The following is a 19409-nucleotide window of genomic DNA, read 5'->3' as shown; positions in this document are numbered from 1 at the left end:
CCAGGTGCCAGATCACAAGCACCGATCCGAGAGGAAGCTGCGAAAACGGAAGATACAGCGCTGAAAAAACCGCATACATAGCGCCACAAAAACGCCAGGCGGACAAAGCTTGTTCCGAAACCAGATTGAATCTTGGGTTGGCTTTCTCCAGCTGTCGAGCCCCGTAAATGTTGTGTTTACAAACCGCAACCGACAAATCCTCCTCCTTCTGCCTTTAGGTGTATCTTAGAATTCTTGCTTGCTGTAATTCCCCCCCCCCCCCCCCCTTATCCATATTTGCCACAAAGAGATCCCTTCTTAAAGCAGTTTCAAAAATCTACAGTGGTTGTTCTGTGTAAAGATGCATTTTAAAGTAGAGTCTGAGTTAGTCATATACTGTAAGTATCTTCCAAAGTTAGTAAGAAATTCTCTCCTAGTGCCCCAAAGGATATTGAGGGATGGTAACACAAAGATGATATTTTGTTACTGTAATTTCTATCCAATTTGGACTGCTGAAGCAGAATATTAGCTTCAATTTAACTTTTGGAATGTAATTTAGCAAAGAATGATGATTGTGGATTTTTTTTTTTTTCCTTCATCACTTAGAATGAAACTGCATTAGATGGGGTCTTTGTGGCCATTAAAGTAGAAATACCATCAGATTTGTATGTATGTACTGTGTGTGTTTTTATTCCCCTCATCCTTGGGGTGGCAGTAGCTCAGTCCGTAGGGTCGGTCAAGTCACAGTACGGACCAAAGTACAGAGTGTGGATTGGTAGCTGGAGAGATGCCAGTTCACTTCCTGGGCACTGCCAGGTGCTCTTGAGCAAGGCACTGTACCCCCAACCGCTCAGGGCGCCGGTCTAGCACTGGCAGCCCACTCACTCTGACATCTCTCCATTTGTGCATGAATAGGTCCTGAGCATGTTTGTGTGTATTTCAGGCCTGTGTGTAGTGATTTCTAACAATAAAAAAAACGTGTAAATTGTAATTTCCCCACTGGGAATCAATAAACAGTATAAATTATTATTATTATTATCCTTGACTATACGCGTGTCAGAGTGAACACATCATAGAACATCCTGACGCCACATTCTTATTCAATGTAGATATCTGCAGAACAGTAACAGTAATACAATAAGACAATGCAAAAGTGCAAATGGTGCTGGAATAAATGAAGAATTATGAATATAACAGGTTGCTTATATATCTGAGGTTGTATATTTGACACATTTAAATGTTTAATTGATGTGTTTAACACTATTAAATATCTAGTGGTAATTCTCTTGAAAGGTGGATGCTTGGTATATCAGGGATTTTATAAAATGTTGCTGTTTTTCTTGAAACCTCTACAACTTATTCATGCCTGAAGACACAGGGTTAATATGAATATAGCCAGTGTGTTATGAGGAGACAAGTATGTTTACAGAAATAGTAATGCATTAATTAGTTTGATTGTTAATTCTGTATTGATTTGATTGTAATCAATGGATGTATTTTAGGATTATGGCAGTACATAGTGCTCCCTCTGACCTCTCTTGCTCTCTCACACTGTCTTTGCTCGTCTCCCTAGAAAAAACTGCATACTGGCCGATGAGATGGGGCTGGGAAAGACCATCCAGTCCATCACCTTTCTGTACGAGATCTTCAGCATGGGGATCCGCGGGCCCTTCCTCATCATCGCCCCCCTGTCCACCATCACCAACTGGGAGAGGGAGTTTCGCACGTGGACGCACATGAACGTCATCGTGTACCACGGCTCGCAGATCAGCCGGCAGATGATCCTGCAGTACGAGATGTTTTACAGGGACCCACAGGTAATCTTTGACAAGGATTGGCCAATTGTCGGCCGGGCCAATTAACGGGGCCGGTGTTTGGCAATTAGCAGATTATGTGTATTGGTGTTTTTTTTAACCGATAAAGTTAATCAATTAAAAACGTGTGGCACTTTGGCTCCGCTACAGCTCTGTAACACTGATTCTCCACTGGGCACAACTGTGCTGCGTTCCGGCTGCATCCTCCGCCACGCGCCATACCGCGCCGGGAGCGTCTCAGAAGCCGAGCATCTTGCTGCCCGTCTCGCAGTACTGTACTTTCCAGAACAATCAGCGTTTATTAAGCTAGTATCTACCTTCCATACTATTCGAATGCTGAAATTACCATTCAAATGTGATTTATTTTTTTATAAATAGGTTGGCTAACGTTAGCTAATCTCCCTCTTCTCATGTCACGTCTGATGAATAAAAAGATACGGGAGTGAGAAACACAAGGCATTGTACCGTTACGTACCGAGTAACCAAGCCAAAATGCTTATGTTGTCATTAGTTAGCTCGTTCTGGTTTGCTAACTGCGTCGGGGAGTTATAGGAGCTTAGCTTCATGGAGACAGCTAAGGTTAATGTTAGCTGCCCTGTAGCTGTCAGAGTTAGCTTCGACTTCATATATTACCTTCTTACAGCTGTATTCTCAGTACAGAGACAATCTGCAAGAAACATGTTGCTTATAAATCACTTAAATAGTAGTGACAGCATCGTTTGGCTTAGCTAGTTATCAATGCCATTAGCATTGTGGCTACCACTATTGTTACTTAGTTTACGACAAATCCATGCTGATGTTATAAGTCCCTCTAGTGGACAGAACGTGTAACAACAACCACATGCTTAAAGTGGCATTGACAATACATAAGCCTGAGTAGTGTAGTACATATTAATATCAGGCTGCATATGAGCATTAAACATTCGAATATTTAAAAAAATAACAAAATAAATTTGATTGGTATTATAGAGGAAGACTGACAGCTCTACTTCAAGCACTCCTACAGTTAAAATCCAACCCTTCTCTTTTCTGGTTTTCTCCTCAAAAAAAAATCTGTGATGTCATATTATGTTTTTTCAACCTCCAAGATGAATCTCTCGTTGTCCATGGTGTTGTAGAGGAGACATATACCATATTGGGGGGGGGGGTAAATTGACTGGATGCTCTCGCTGTTTAACTTCCTGCCTGGCTGTCTGAACGGCCTGCGGCTCACGTGAAAATAGACCTGGAGCCTTTGGTTAGTGGAGCGAGAGACGCTCCACGGGGGTCGTGGCGCCTCTGGAACGCAGCACAGACGCGCCTAGTGGAGAGTAGGGGTAAGCAGTCTGCAAAACCTGCCAACAAACTGTTGGGAAGCTATTTTTGTTTTTAATTATTCATTTTTTTTGACTGTGTATTATGCAGTAAAAAAAGAAAAGAAATTGCTTAAAGCATTTAAACAAACTTCCAAAATGTTAATTTTTAATTTTGACTTAAAAGGTTTTCATTTTCACTGTAAATGCATCGGTTCCAAATATCGGTTATCGTTTCGATTAACTACTAATAATTATTGGCCCTAAAAAAAACTGTTTGCGTCAACCCCTAATCTTTCAATGTATGGATTTTCACAATTCTGTGCATACCATAGTAGTAATTGCCTCTCATTCATCACCAGGGGAATGAGTTAATAAATCGATAAAGGTAGAAGGTGTGGATGGGTGTTTTTTTTTATTTCTGTACGGGCGTGAACCACAGACCCTCAAGGATAAACAAGGATATAAAAGAGAAACTTGAAAGCGCCGATGTTTAACTGCTGTTGAAGTCTTTCCCACATATCCGGTTACTCTGTTGTGAAACATCTGTCTTAAGTTGTTCCAGCTGTTATTTTTGATTAAGTGTTATCAGTTAGTCATTACATATATTAGTCAAAATTTATCTCTGGAAATTAATTCAGCACTATATTTTTTTTAAATCGATACATCCTTGAAGTAATTTGTTTGACATTTTCAAATAGGAGGATTCGTTGCTTGTCTGTTTTTATATCTGCCCATTGAAGAGCTTTGTATTGTTGGGAGGACAGAACATGCAATATGAATATGATTACCTTCGACTCAGAGTGTTGGTGATGGACATTTTTCATTTTATAGAGAAAGCAGTTCATTACCTTATCAGAAAATTAATTGACAGATAAATCAATTGTGAAAATAATCTCATCCCCTAAGCTGATTTAATTGTTCTCTGTCACGCAAACGTGCCTTGTCTGTTTCTGTTATGAGTAACAGTGAGAAAATTCCTTCCAGCAAAACTCAGGGGAAACAAGTGCAAACTCTTTGCTCTTCAGTGTAGAGTTGTTCAGGTCGGTCAAGAGAGCAATATATATTCGTAGTAGAGAAGGTTTTATTTGCTGAAAAGCGACTTCAGCTTGAAATGTTTTGTGGCTTGCATTGCATATTGGTTTATTTTTTGTCTTCTGATTATTGATTAAGATAGAATAGAGATAGATGAAGGTCTGTGTCTGCAGAGTGCAGGGAGGATGTTGTAGGTATAGGTTATGAAATTATATCGACGACAAAAGATTTGAGAAAGCTGAAAACTAATTCTGAGCGTAGATTGAATTTGTAAGATTTGTGCCTCACCAATTCTGCATGAATTCATAAAAACAGAAGTACAAGAAAAAAGAAAACCCTACCTCTGGTAGAAATAGATGTTAACATGAAGCTAACATGGCCACTATGATGTATAGCTAGTAACCACTTTTAAATGAAGTTGTCTTTCAAACTTAGTCTCCCATTATGGCTCAAACACTAGATAATTTGCGATCACACTGAATGTTATTTTAGTGTGATTTTTTTTTTTTTTTTTTCTTATTTCCTGTATACATAGGTGCACATATTTAGTGGTGGGCTTAGGGATACTTCCTCAAGAAAATATTACATTTTTCAATAATAAAAAAATATGCAATTTCATATGATTTTGGACTAGTATTTTTGCCATAGCTGTGTCTGATTGTTGGAAAAGCTAGAGCAGATAATTAAAGACAAGACCATCCACTGAAGACCAACTACAATCATTAGGACTGAGTCATTTAATCAAGTCATTTAGTTAGTTTTAATGCTCACATTGATTTTACATTCATTCAGCTTAGGTGCTGCGACTAAGCCTTAAAATGGTAGGGAAAACCCTGACAACATTTGGATTGCAGTGTGGCTCCATCTCTGGCCATGCTGGATCATCATCTTTAACATATACCTGGGTTCCGCCATTCATTCCGACATACCCCCACTCCGACATTTACGTCTAATTGTTGGAGTGGCGGCACTTCCATTGTTTTCAAACGTCCCACTACTCCGACAATTTTTTCCCGTTAGGGGTTAGGGAATAGCAGCATGTCAGAATAGCGGCATGTCTGAATAGAAGCAAGACAGTATATAATGGACCAACGGACCCCGTTGCTCTGGACGGAGACCAGTGAAGGCTATTAGAAGCACTTTTCTGGTGATGGCCAGCTTTACTGCGCAGCCTCCAACTGAGAGAGACAACGTAAATGTGACATGAGCAACGTGTCTGAAAGTTGTAAGTCTTCTGGTAGCTGTGCCGAGAGAAATCTCAATCATTCCCAATCTTGCAGAGACAGAGAGCGTAGGTATATGTAAGGAGATAACATAGGCACAGGCTAATTATTGCTAACTAAAATGCTAGTTAACATTAGTAATTAAACCTAAACAGCTCATGTAAATCGAAACTGCCTGCGAGCTTCTCCTGTACTATACGGTAATTCCTCTACTATGTGACACAATCGTTAGCCTATTTTTAAAAAACATGTGCTACGGAGCCATAACGTGAGGTACAAGGTAATGGATCCTTTTATACATTGTCGTGTTTCTTTAGAACTAAACAACTGGACAAATAGAGTCTTTAAACGCTTCAGATGTAAAGTTATTCGCGCAAAATGAATGCTAGTCAGTGGAATGCTAACGGGAGGTGATACCTTTGTAGCATCAAAATGGCGCCATAGGAGATTCGAGTTCTGAAGCGAAGCTTACCCCCTTGCATGTAACCCATATACATATGCACTAGTGTAACAGGTTTCTTATTGCTGCACGTGTTCCGTGTCAGATGAAGTCCTTATTACAATACTGTATGCCAGTGATTCCCAATCAGGTGTACTAGTTCCCCAGGGGGTACTTCTTCCAGTGCCAGGGGGTACTTGGAAAGATTGTAGTGCAGCTCAACTAATTTTGAAAAAACAGAAATTATGATTTGATTACAAGAATTTATCAGCTGTAACACCTGGACACAGGTATTTTAAACAGGTAGCTAAAAGTAATGAATACATGAATTGACAGTTGAAATAGTTAGCTAAAACTACTGACCAAACAGTTTAAATAGTTAGATATAACTACTGGCTAAACAGTTTAAATAGTTAGCTAAAACTACTGGCTAAACAGTTTAAATAGTTAGCTAAAACTACTGACCAAACCGTTTAAATAGTTAGCTAAAACTATTGACCAAACCGTTTAAATAGTTAGCTAAAACTACTGACCAATTGTTCAAATAGTTAGCTCAAACTACTGGCTAAACAGTTTAAATAGTTAGCTAAAACTACTGGCTAAACAGTTTAAATAGTTAGCTAAAACTACTGACCAAACCGTTTAAATAGTTAGCTAAAACTATTGACCAAACCGTTTAAATAGTTAGCTAAAACTACTGACCAATTGTTCAAATAGTTAGCTCAAACTACTGGCTAAACAGTTTAAATAGTTGGCTAAAACTACTGACCAACAGTTCAAATAGTTAGCTAAAACTACTAAATGAACAGTTCAGATATTTAAAACCAACCTAAATATCTCCAGTTCTGTTGTATACAAAAAATAAACAATATCAACTTTAAATAATAAATAGTGTTATACACAAGTTCATCTCACAGGGCTGTGGGGGTACCTCAGACTAAAAAAAGGTTGCAAACCACTACTGTATGCAACTACTTGTTCTGACGTTGGCCTTCTGCAGATATCCTAGGGGAATTGATATTAATTTTGGTCATGCCTGATGAATTCACCCATTCAGCAGGAAGTTAGAAGTGGAAAGGGGACAGTGAAGAATATCAGAGTGAGGCGGGACATGCAACGCAGCTGCATGATATCCATCCCTAGACCCTGATCATTTATATGTTCCTTCCTTAGGGTAACACTATCCCAGGTGTGCTGAAGTTCCACGGGGTGATCACCACCTTCGAGATGATCATGGCTGACTCTCCGGAGCTGAAGAAGCTCCACTGGCGCTGCGTGGTGATCGACGAAGCCCACCGCCTGAAAAACAGGAACTGCAAACTACTGGAGGGACTCAAGCTCATGAACCTGGTGTGTGTGTGTGTGTGTGTGTGTGTGTGTGTGTGTGTGTGTGTGTGTGTGCGTGTGCGCGAGCCTGCCTGTGTGTGTTTGAAATGTCAAGATCTGTGTGAGTCACTCTATACGTCTACCTTCAACCTCATATAGATTTAACGCTTGAAAACTCATTTAGTCCCAGTGTAACCAAGCACATTGTGTCAGAGAAGTCTGAGTTTTAGTAAGTTTTCAGAAATTGTTAACTGTATGCCTTCCTCTGTCTTTTCATTAGCTTTTAGCCATAATATAGTAAACACCCACATACTGCAGGCCCCAGACTGTGTGTGTGTGTTTGTGTGTACACAGTACCTTTTATGTTTTGGCATTGCAGCTGTAGGAAGTAGCCAATCTTTGTATGTAATCTTGTTTCCTCTCTTTTCTCATAGGAAGCATTGTTTTAATTAACCCCATGGGATTGTTTTTCAATCATTTTTGAATAAATGTTATTATAATCAGCAGGTTGTATGTGATGTGTGGTGTTTTCTAAAGCCAACCGTGTCCCATGTTTCTGACAGGAACACAAGGTTCTGCTGACAGGGACCCCTTTGCAGAACTCAGTGGAGGAGTTGTTCAGCCTGTTGAATTTCCTGGAGCCGCTGCAGTTTCCTTCCGAAAGCACCTTCCTGGAAGAATTCGGAGACCTCAAAACCGATGAACAGGTAAGATAAGTGTTTTCATGTACATACAGGTAGTTACAGTACATCATTATTATTTTTTTCAGCAAGGGCCAAAGTGAAAAGCAGCTACAGGAAGATGTGTTGTATAAAATACATCCTGACATTTGCTTCCTTTTTCACTGTCCCTGTGGTGTTGTTGTTGCTTGGGATCAGCTCTCATTTTTTTTCTTTTCTCAAAACAAACCCTTAGTTTGGACATGAAGTGGCTTTTTTTTTCCAGACAAGAAAAAAAATCTGTACATAACACTTGCATTTCTATCACATTCACACCCCCTCCTGTGTTCTCTGCGACAGGTGAAGAAGCTCCAGGCCATTCTGAAGCCCATGATGTTGAGGAGACTGAAGGACGATGTAGAAAAAAACCTGGCGCCTAAACAAGAGACCATCATAGAGGTACGTTTTCGATGTTTAAATGTTTACACTATGGTTTACTTGAAGGTATCTACATAAGAGTGACGTGACACTGTCATGAACGTGTCACAAACATTATAAACAAGTCATAAACGTTTTTGTCATGACAAGTTAGGGTTAGAGTGGGGGGGGGGGTGCATGTGTCATGACAGTGTCATGTGTTCATGAGTAAGTAATTCACAGTAATTTCAGGACAAAATTACAAAAAAAAAAAAGGTCAACAAGTGAAACAAAAGATCCAGCCACCGATCGAAATCAGAATAACTAGTCTTCATTCAATACTGGGGAATCTTTTTTTCATCTAACATGTTTTTTTAATCACACCTAAAATCTAGATGAAATGAAATGGTTAATTAATTAACATGAAAATATAAAACCAAGCTCAGTGGTTTCCACTGTTACCTCAGAGCAGGAGGATGCTCGGTTCAAACTACAGCTATGACGATATATGTCCTCAAAACGGTATAAATGTATCGTAATTTAGTTTTTTTCTATATCGTTTCCATTCGCAATGTCAAGAAAGCCAGCGGCCAAACTACGTTACGGCAATATTTACATCATTTGGACGACACTTAACGCTGTGGTCCTTGCACGTTATGTTCATTTTGCACTAAAGCTCTTAATAAAATGAGAAATAAATCTTCCGATATAGACTTTTCATTTGTCTGAAGGTTAATTCAAACAGGAGATTACAAAAATAGGCTTCATCATGTGATTATTTTGATAGACTATTTATTAGCAGAAAACATGCTAGATCATGATATGATATATTGGGCTAGAAGATTTTTGCCCAGCTGTAGTTAAAACCGATGCAGCTTAGGTGAATAAGAGTCTCTTAAAATCGCAAAATATCGCAAAATATGATTGTGTTGGTACATATAAATACAATAGATGAGTGATTAGATGGTTTTAGTATTGTTCAATATTCTACTTTGGAAACTAAAATCACACGTAATTCACAGTATGATTGACTGTGCTGGCTAAGTTACTAGACACTAAGTGGAGAAAACGCACAACAGAAGTACTGTATTACCAGCCTGTATACTAAAAACAACTTTTTTTCCTCCCGGTGTTCCTGCAGGTGGAGCTGACCAACATTCAAAAGAAATATTACCGAGCCATCTTAGAGAAGAACTTCTCCTTCCTGTCCAAAGGAGCAAACCAGCACAACATGCCCAACCTCATTAACACCATGATGGAGCTCCGCAAGTGCTGCAACCACCCCTACCTTATCACAGGTGATGCACGCACGCAGGCAAAAACTGTATGCAATGCTCTGATTTGACGCAGTAGTCCAGCCATTCTCAACTGGCGGCCCGTGGGCCACATCCGGCCCGCCAAAGCTTTCAGTCCGGCCCGCAGAATCAAATCATGAATTTTTCAGTTTCAAGCATTTACAGCAGGTAACGTTACACCGGTAGAGCACAAACCCAGCCCCCTGTATTTGCATCTCTATTCACATGCCGGGATTCTGTACAGCGATGCCCGCTGTTTTACGCGAACACAGCTCTACTCTGCAAATAGAATTTTTTTACAAACAAGCTAAAACAAAAGCTGGCGGTTTGTAGTCTAATTGTTTATCTGAGTTCGCCACGAATGTTGAAATTTGGACGAATTCTTGTAAACTTAGCTGCTGTCTAAACGAACAATCCTCTCTGCTGGAGCGTTAAATCTATGGATGCATTATAAGACCAAAACATATGCATGTGACTACTTAAATACGAACATGAATGACGCAATCGTTATGTTTGCGTTCTTCATTCTTGACGATGATGACGGTTGTATTATTTTGCAACAGCATCGTTTCATTGCAGAGGCATACAGGACGAGTGCGTAGCCTGCTTATCAGTCCATTCATCATTAAAGCTTTTTCAACTTTTGGCTTCAGGCTCTTTGACAGTGACATTTTTACCTGACAACAGCCGTTTCTTTCTGCAAGCGTTTTCCACCAATCAGGACACTGCATACTACAGCTACGTTTCCATAATCACACACTTCAACCATCAGATCAGATCATTTTCTAGTAAAAAAAAGCCAGTTATCATTATGGAGTTTCCATGTTTTTTAGGGGTTTGCTCACACTAATACATGTAAAAAATATAGCAATAATTCGGTAAGAAGGTGAAAATATGTAACAAGAATAGGCGTATTAGGTATAAATACATTTTATTTTCTTTATTTGAAAGTCCGGCCCCCGGAATGTCTGCTTAGAAAAATTCTGGCCCTTGGAAAAAATTTGTTGATGAACCTGCAGAAAGTCATGAAATTGAAAGCGAGTGAGCCAATAAGCATGCAGCATGCTTCTACCAAGATCTAATAAAGCTGCTGATTGGCTGTCTAACGCTACACGTTGTAGAGACACGCAGAGAAAAAGCTCTACGTTACACAGAGACAATTCTCAGGTAGTAGGAGCTGAAAAATACATAAAAAGAGTTGTGCAATAATGTGTGATGTGGTAATATTTTTTTCTTAAATTGGATTTAAAAAAATTGGTTCAGGAACCAGTATCAAAGTCTTTGAATGATATCCAGCCCTACTGTGATGCACACAAACAACAATCGTTGACCTTGTTCTTCCCTGGTAGGCGCGCCTCTTTAATGACACAGCAGTTATAATGAGCAATCATTAACGCTGTACAATTACACAGCACTTTGCAGCGGTAACATATGTTCAACCAACAGGAGGTCAAAACAAAGAAAGTAAGCCACTGATGTTGATGGGAGGGAATGGATAAACAAAGAAAATGGTGTTCAAGATAAGAGCCAGTCAAAACTAAATTCTGCAGTCCTCCATCTCAACAGTCTTCTCCCTCTCTCTCCTGCCCTTCTCTTCCTTTCTTTCAGGAGCGGAGGAGAAGATTCTGGAAAGCTTCAGGAAGTACCACAGTCCGGACGCGCTGGACTTCCAGCTGCAGGCCATGATCCAGGCCGCTGGTAAACTGGTGCTGATCGACAAGCTGCTGCCCAAACTGCTGGCCGGGGGACACAAAGTCCTGGTCTTCTCCCAGATGGTCCGCTGTCTGGACATCATGGAGGACTACCTCATACAGAGACGGTGAGGAGAGTGAGAGAGCAGAGAGAGAGAGAGAGAGAGAGAGAGAGAGAGAGAGAGAGAGAGCAGAGAGCAGAGAGCGGTTGGAAAAAGCAGAATGGAGATTTGGGAGAAATGAACGAAGAATGTGAAGCCACATTTAGCAGAAAGGAGAGATATCACCCTTGACAGGGTCCCGTATTGTAAAAAGTGAGATTTTAACTACTTTTTTGATTATAAAGTAGTCTAGGTGCTATATAAATACTGTAAAAGTATCCATATTCTCAATCCACAGAGAAATGCACACAACCCGTATTCAGAAACTGTGCCTTTTAAACGAGCTGTCAGTACAACAACTATACTATATATAGTTAGAAAGTGCCGTTACAGTCATTCCCTGGCTGCAATGACAAACCCAGAGAGTGCAGATGCTAAAGACCCGGAAACACTAGCCAATCAAAGCAGACTGGACTTTTTTAGGAGGGGGGCTTAAAGAGACGGGCGCTAAAACAGAGTGTTTCTGACAGAGGGTGAATACAGGTAAATTCAGACACAGTATGTGAAAAATAATAAATGTGTTCTTTGAACATTGAAGCAAGTAAACATGCTCTAGTAGAAACCCCAAAAATACAAGTATGAACCTGAAAATCCGCATAATATGGGACTTTTAATAATTTAAAGCATTTCACCTGGTTGAGCATCGGCCGCGGGTTCGGTTCCGACCTGCCGCCCTTTGAACAGTGTCATTTCCCTTCGCTCTCCCCTTTCTAGTCGTAAACTGTCCTGTCAAATAAAGGCCTAATATTAAAAAACATTTTTGCATGTTTTCTCCAGCTACACGTACGAACGCATTGACGGCCGCGTGCGAGGGAACCTGCGGCAGGCGGCCATCGACAGGTTCTGCAAGCCCGACTCGGACCGCTTTGTTTTCCTGCTGTGCACCCGAGCCGGAGGGCTGGGAATCAACCTGACGGCTGCAGACACCTGCATCATCTTCGACTCCGACTGGAACCCCCAGAACGACTTGCAGGTGGGCGGAGAGCTGGGAGCCGTGGCCGAAAAGGTTTACGTATAGGTGGATGTTACTCTAGTTCTACCGAAGAGACCAGGATACCAAGAGGGTTATTTAGAGAGATATCTAAATCACACGTTCTATTGACTGTGTGAAGCTGCTGCTCTGTTAGCCGTTTAATATGTGGTGGCATTCATCATTCCTTTTGGGACTGCAATATTTGACACAATGTGGCTCCAAAGGACGACTCTGCCTCGAATGATTAAAGTGAGCACGCACACTGTGGGTGTGAATCTTTGCCACAGTTTTGATGCAATTGATGTTTCCATTTCGTTAATTGAATGGCATTTATTAAAATTGTTCCTATTTAATGGTTGGCACTGCTCTTTGTTGACACTTGAACATTTCAGGTAAGAGACAAGTATGGTTTTTGTTCTACTTACTAGTAGGGCTGGGCGATATGGAGAAAATCAAATATCACAATATTCTTTACCAAATACCTCGATATCGATACCGCAACGATATTGTACTATTGGATCGCTTTCACAAAATGTTTGATAAATAATCCTCAGTAATTTGGATATAATGACTAAGTGGGTAAAGGCAAATAATAGAACAGTTACAACAGTCTGGTAAGAAAATGACATCACTTTACTGTCATGCAGCCTTTAAAACCAGGAAAAGACAACACTTTTATGATATCTAAAATCTAGGACAATATCTAGTCTCCTATCACGATATCTATATAATATTGATATATTGCCCAGCTCTACTTACTAGCCTAGTAAATATAAGGTATATTGTAATGAGTTTGTGCACAAAACCCTTAATTCATCTTAGGTCTGACTGCAAGCACAGTAATAATGTATAAGAATAATGCCTTATACTATTGTTATATTCCATATCTTTTTTTTCGGACCCGCTCCATGTCAGGCCCAGGCACGCTGCCACCGGATTGGCCAGAGCAAAGCGGTGAAAGTATACAGACTGATCACGAGGAACTCGTACGAGAGGGAAATGTTTGACAAGGCCAGTCTGAAGCTGGGATTGGACAAAGCCGTCCTCCAGGACATCAACCGCAAGGGAAGCCTCAACGGGGTGAGACACTATTCTTACATATTGGAGGATTGTTAGGATGTCGCTCTGTGTGTCTTTTTTTTTTATGTGATCAATTTTCTAATGGTATTTAGTACATAATATATAAGGTGAGGTTACAAGTTGATGGATCGCCAATAAAGTATATCCACAAATGTACATGCATTGATCAATATAAAACTAGCAATCTACTAAATGAAAAAAAAACTACTTAAAAAACAAATAACAAAACAAATTTGAGCAAATAAAAAAATAAAAATAGATAAATAATATAAAAGTAATAATTTCTGCCTCACCCTTCCACCATCCCTCGAACCCCTCCCTTTGGAAACCCCTAATCCCTTCCCACCCACCCTCCCACCATGGACCCGGGGAACATTAAAAGCAATTACATTAAGGATTTAATTGTGGTGACGGCTTGTTTCCAGTGTGATATGTTTACAATTTTCGCATTGATGCTGGTTGGCAACCCAGTATTCCATATTTGCTATGTCTACGAAGTTAAGAAGCCATGTCTGTATACTGACCGAATGTGAAGCACTGTGTGTCTTTGTATGTTTTCTCCAGGCATGGTCAGCTGTCACAATTAACAAGCCGTCGTGTAGATTGGGAATAAAACAAGAGCGTGCGTTCTAAACCCGTGTGGCTGCTTGTTGCTGCAGGTTCAGCAGCTTTCGAAGCTGGAGGTGGAGGATCTGTTGAAAAAAGGAGCATACGGAGCACTGATGGACGAGAATGTCTCATGACCTATACCATCCAGTTAAGGAACCAACCATCCAAGGTAACCGTGTAGTGTTATGAGTAGGGGAGGAAATCTCTAGGCACCTCACAATTTTCATTTTATTTATTTTTTTTACATTTTTTATTTAACCTTTATTTAAGTCGATTAAGAACAAATTTTCATTGACGACGACGACCTCTCACATTCACGCAGTTCCACATTCATACCTGGAAGCTGCCCAGTTTAAGCTACTTGTCCTACTTGGGCGGAATGATTTGCTCACAGCACCTGAGAATGCCCATGGTGAGGGGCAGAAGTAGCAGTGCTACGCCTTTCTGAGAATATAGTTCTCAGTTTATATATAGTTAGAAGATGGCTGTGTCTCATGTGACCTTGTTATTTGTACACACTGTGACTATGCAAATCACAACATGTAAATAGGAACATGTTGGCGTTATTTTGTCATTTATTGGGAGAAGTAGGCTAGTTGGAGCCGGTTACCTCCAGGATCTGTGCTAAGCTAGGCTAGGTTAGCGGTGGGTGCGTCAGACAGTTACGAAACGCACGGAGATGAGAAGGGTATGTATGGACTTATCTAACTCTGGGGGATACGGTGAATGAGCTAAAGTCCCAATAAGTCGGCGTCTTCCTTTAATCGCCGTCTTCACGATTAGCTAATCACATTCTAATTAAATAAGGTGAATCTATGAATGAGATGGTAGACGTATATCTCATGTTCAATATGAACCAGTTGTTGTAGTGAAGGCTTTATTTGGATGGGTAGTTTTTGTCTTGGCTTTAAATGGTGTTTTATGTTGTCTGTATGCTTTTTCAGTCTTTTAGTAGGAAACACGGAATACTTGAAATATTTTTGGCATGAATATCAGATGTGAAGATACTTAATATTTGTCGAGAACAATTCAGCTTCAGTCCAAACATTTGGTTGAATGGCATCTGTCAAATACCCGGATAACATCAACCAGAAGCTGACACTTTTTTGTTTTGTTTTTTTCCCCTCAGGCCAGTTTCATCTCATCTGGTAACAGAACGGACATTTCTCTGGACGACCCCAACTTCTGGCAGAAATGGGCCAAGATCGCTGAGGTGGAGATCGACTCCAAATCGGAGAAGGTACAGAGAGATGGAGGGAAGACCGGATTTAGGAATGAAATCAGGAGAGGAAGGAAGGGAACAAAAAGAAGTAAAGGAGTCTCCAAGAAAAGGGACAGCAAATGAGAGGATTGCACTAGGAGAAAGGAGAGAAAATAAAGACTGTGTGAAGGAAATGGACAAAAGTGGAGAAAGTGACAGAGAAACGAGCAAGGAAAGGTGGACGCTGAAGGGTAAACAGGAAAAAGAGTGAACTGTAACTGCTGAACAAAGGTAAAGGTGAGAAGAGGAGTACCTGGGGAATGGATGGGCTGTGAGAGCAACATAAGGCCTTTTCAAGAAAAATGGTTCTGATCCAAGTTAGTCAACACAAAGCTAGAGGGAGGAAGAGGAAGTTAAGCTGATCTCCCAGACTGGGTAAAGAGTAAACAAGAGTAAACAAGGGCAGGATGGAAATGAGAGTAAAGGAATCATGGTCTTTCTCCTCTCCTCTCCTCTCCTCTCCCTCTCCTCTCCTCTCCTCTCCTCTCCTCTCCTCTCCTCTCCTCGCTTTCTTCTCACCTTGTCTCCTTTCCTTTCTCCTCTCCTCTCCTCTCCTTGTATCATCTTGTCTCTGTCCTCATTTCCTATCCTTGTCTCCTTTTCTTCTCTACTCTCTCTGTCTCCTCCACTCTCATCCTCTCGTCTCTGTCCTCGTTTCCTCTCCTTGTCTCCTCTCATCTCCTCTCATCTCCTCTCCTCCTCTCGTCTCTGTCCTCGTTTCCTCTCCTTGTCTCCTCTCCTTATCTCCTTTTCTTCTATCCTTGTCTCCTTTTCTTCTCTCTTCTATCCTTGTCTCCTCTCCTTTTCTTCTCTCCTCTCTTTGTCTCCCTTTCTTCTATCCTTTCATTGTCTCCTCTCCTCTTCCTTGTAACAGATGGACTGCCTTAATGAATGAAGCAGATTGCACACCAAGCACTGCTACGGTCTTCTCTGTGTGTGTGTGTGTGTGTGTGTGTGTGTGTGTGTGTGTGTGTGTGTGTGTGTGTGTGTGTGTGTGTGTGTGTGTGTGTGCGTGTGCCTACTAATTGACACCCCTGGTGAACAGAAGTTGTGTTATCAATACAACCTGACACTCCACTACCATTCTGCTTGTGTCTCTCCTCCAGGAGTCCCTGGTGATCGACACACCTCGGGTGAGGAAACAGACCCGTCACTACAACTCCTTCGAGGACGACGAGCTGATGGAGTTCTCGGAGCTGGACAGCGACTCGGAGGAGCGGCCGTGCAGGACTCGCCGCCTGGGCGAGCGCAGCCGGCGGTACCTCCGTGCCGAGTGCTTCCGGGTTGAAAAGAACCTGCTTATCTTCGGGTACGACCTGAGACGGTTCAGAAACCATTCACATATGGCTGCACATTTACACCTCAGACCAACAAGCTATTTTTCAAAGTAACCCGGAGAGCATAACACCAGTCTAGCATAACAAAATACAACATACAATATAATAAGAAAATAACATCATAAAAAAAAATGACAAACCACATTATAAGTGACTCTTTTTCAGCATGAACACGCACATCCCTCACACCTTGCAGCCAGAGCCTTACATATCGCCTGATGACAGCTTGCTAATTCTCAGTCCATTAAACAGCTGCTTGTGAGCTTGTGTGTCTTTCAGTTTACAAGGTTGGCCTGTTACAACCTCAACAGTGAACAATAAATGAGCCAGAATACAAGAGAGCAAACTTCAGCGTGGCTTGAAGTGAAGAAAATAAATTTGTGATCACACACTTGTTGTTTTATGTTTCGGATGAAAAGATATAAATGTATTGCTACTATAATTCCTCTCTCTCTCTCTCGCTCTCTCTCTTTCTCCTTTGTTCCCTACTCTACATTGTACCTCCCTCTCCATTCTTTACTGTCTTTTTAGATGGGGTCGGTGGAAGGACATCCTGAACCACGGGCGGTTTAAATGGCACCTGGCAGAGAGAGACATGGAGGTGATCTGTAGGTAAGGAACACAAGACTTTCTGTATACGTTTACCCAACCGAGACCTACAGCGAGTGTGTTGTGTGTGGTCCAATTCAGTGGCCGGTTTAGGTGAGTTTTATGCGCTAATCGCAGTGGAGACAGAAGTGCAAGTTTAGTGTTACTTGGCTTGAAAAAACAGAATTTAGGGCTTAGTTGATGTGGTGATAAAAATTTGATTCACAATGGTTAAAAAACGTCTTAGATTTGACTTGGTGAAACCTGCAGAAACTCTGGACACTACGCCTGCAAACATAGCCATCGTTTCATGAGAGTAGTGTGAAAAAAAAAAACATGTAAACATAAATATATATTTTTTTTTTTTGTGATGCAGGGCTCTGCTGGTCTACTGCCTGAGACACTACAAAGGCGACGACAAGATCAAGAGCTTCATCTGGGATCTGATCACACCCACCAAGGAGGGCCAGGACCAGGCGCTGCTCAATCACTCCGGTTAGCATTTCACCCATAACTATGATGTCATACTCCACCCCTTTCAGTTAGCATTGGAAGAGTACTCCACACATGTAGCATTGATCTCCTATAACACATTAAACACAAAAAAGGATCCAAATCGATAGGGCAGAACCAGAGATAACAGTGTGTACGGTTTATTTTTGCACTAATATTATCATTCTCATGTCATGTCACTATCGTGGTGCATGCAGCTTTTTTTGTTGTTCCGTTTACGTGTTATACTAGTAAAATGTATATGGATTATCCATGCAGTTTCTTTTTTTTCCTGTACTATAGATAATAATGGCAATATTGCTGTTTACGGTAAAAACTGCAACATGCCATAATAATAATAATATTTATTGCCATTATTATGGAACACACGCAACTTCTAGGCTTTAATAGCATTCACATACCTACTATTGGCCAGGCGTCCATGTTTGCGCAAGGTAACGTAACCCGATTTGTTCAGGTCATATCCCAAGGAATGACTCGTTTCACTATGAGAATTTGATCCATTTGTTTTGATAATATTTAGAAAGTCTAGAAGAGACGCACAATTCAAATATTTAATCCCCATTCAAGTTAGCGGAGCACTAACCCGAAAGCAACTCTCATAGGAATGAACGGGCCACGCCTCCAACGCTGTATCCAGGTTTTCTTATACATCCGTGATTCACATCCACATTACCCACAATGTAGTCTATATCAAGACGTTCCACTTCCGTGATTGCTCCGGAAATTCCGCCGGATGTCCCTAATTTTCTGCCGAATGTCCATTACCTTCCTCTTTCTTTATGTTGGCGTTCTAACCTCCGGTGGATTTCTGAGGACTATGGTTAACTGCTCCTCAGATCTCTGCAGGGTAAATCCAGACAGCTAGCTAGACTATCTGTCCAATCGGAGTTTTCTCTCGCACGACTAATTTACAGCGGCTCCGTGCTGAGCTTAGCACCGCCCATGATGATTGTGATTGGTTTAAAGAAATGCCAATAAACCAGAGCATGTTTTTCTCCCATCCCAGAATGCTGTGTGGACTAGCCAGACCCTCCTCCGCTCCGCAGCGTGTGGATGGTCTGGCAAAGCGAGACTAGCAAGTAACTAAGTGGATATGCCCTGTTTGTCCCAGGTTTATCGGCTCCGGTTCCTCGCGGTCGGAAGGGGAAGAAGCTGAAGAACCAGCTGAATGTTTCGGAGGTGAAGAACGCTGACTGGCTGGTCCACTGTAACCCTGAGGTGGTGCTGCAGGACGAGAGCTACAAGAAGCACCTCAAACAACACTGCAACAAGTCAGTTTGCACACACCTGTACTAACTCTAATGAATGAAGTCTACTATTGTGTAACCCTGACGATGTCACAGCTGGATCTTTTCTTAAAGTCTTAAAGTACAAACTGAACTAGTTTGGTAAAGTAAGAGCTGCAGAACAACAGCTACTTGAAAGAATACAGCTTGTATGGGAGAGTAATCCTTTACTGTGGTGCATTCATGATCAGTGTTGGGGTTAGTTACTCAAAAAAAGTAAAGGATTACACATTAGTCACTTTTTTAAAGTAATGCTTTGATTTGATTTATTTAGCACATGTAAAAAAAACAACAGTGTTACATATATGACACCCCACCCCTCCACCACCCTACCCCTCCTTCACGCATTTGCTAGTAGCCAAGGAGGACACAGAGGATTAAAAAAACATGATGGACTCTTCAGAAGAGGTTATTATCGTCACTTGAGC

At 41.2% G+C, this 19409-nt stretch overlaps 1 protein-coding gene across 1 annotated transcript in view; it reads left to right on the top strand.

Moving 5' to 3' along the window:
- The window catches only part of chd6 (chromodomain helicase DNA binding protein 6), a 167259-nt gene that overhangs the window by 116520 nt on the left and 31330 nt on the right, over nt 1-19409 (top strand). Inside the window, exons 13-26 of the mRNA XM_039797126.1 lie at nt 1553-1796; nt 6956-7132; nt 7672-7815; nt 8128-8226; nt 9326-9482; nt 11088-11298; nt 12109-12304; nt 13220-13384; nt 14044-14118; nt 15123-15233; nt 16361-16563; nt 17123-17203; nt 17556-17674; nt 18807-18966. Coding sequence (XP_039653060.1) covers nt 1553-1796; nt 6956-7132; nt 7672-7815; nt 8128-8226; nt 9326-9482; nt 11088-11298; nt 12109-12304; nt 13220-13384; nt 14044-14118; nt 15123-15233; nt 16361-16563; nt 17123-17203; nt 17556-17674; nt 18807-18966 — 2142 coding nt within the window. The remainder of the gene's footprint in view (nt 1-1552; nt 1797-6955; nt 7133-7671; nt 7816-8127; nt 8227-9325; nt 9483-11087; nt 11299-12108; nt 12305-13219; nt 13385-14043; nt 14119-15122; nt 15234-16360; nt 16564-17122; nt 17204-17555; nt 17675-18806; nt 18967-19409) is intronic.

Source organism: Perca fluviatilis, chromosome 4, assembly GCF_010015445.1.
Source record: "Perca fluviatilis chromosome 4, GENO_Pfluv_1.0, whole genome shotgun sequence".
Lineage (NCBI taxonomy): Eukaryota > Metazoa > Chordata > Actinopteri > Perciformes > Percidae > Perca > Perca fluviatilis.
The sequence above is the reverse complement of the archived record's forward strand: the minus strand, read 5'-3'. Positions and strand labels throughout refer to the sequence as shown.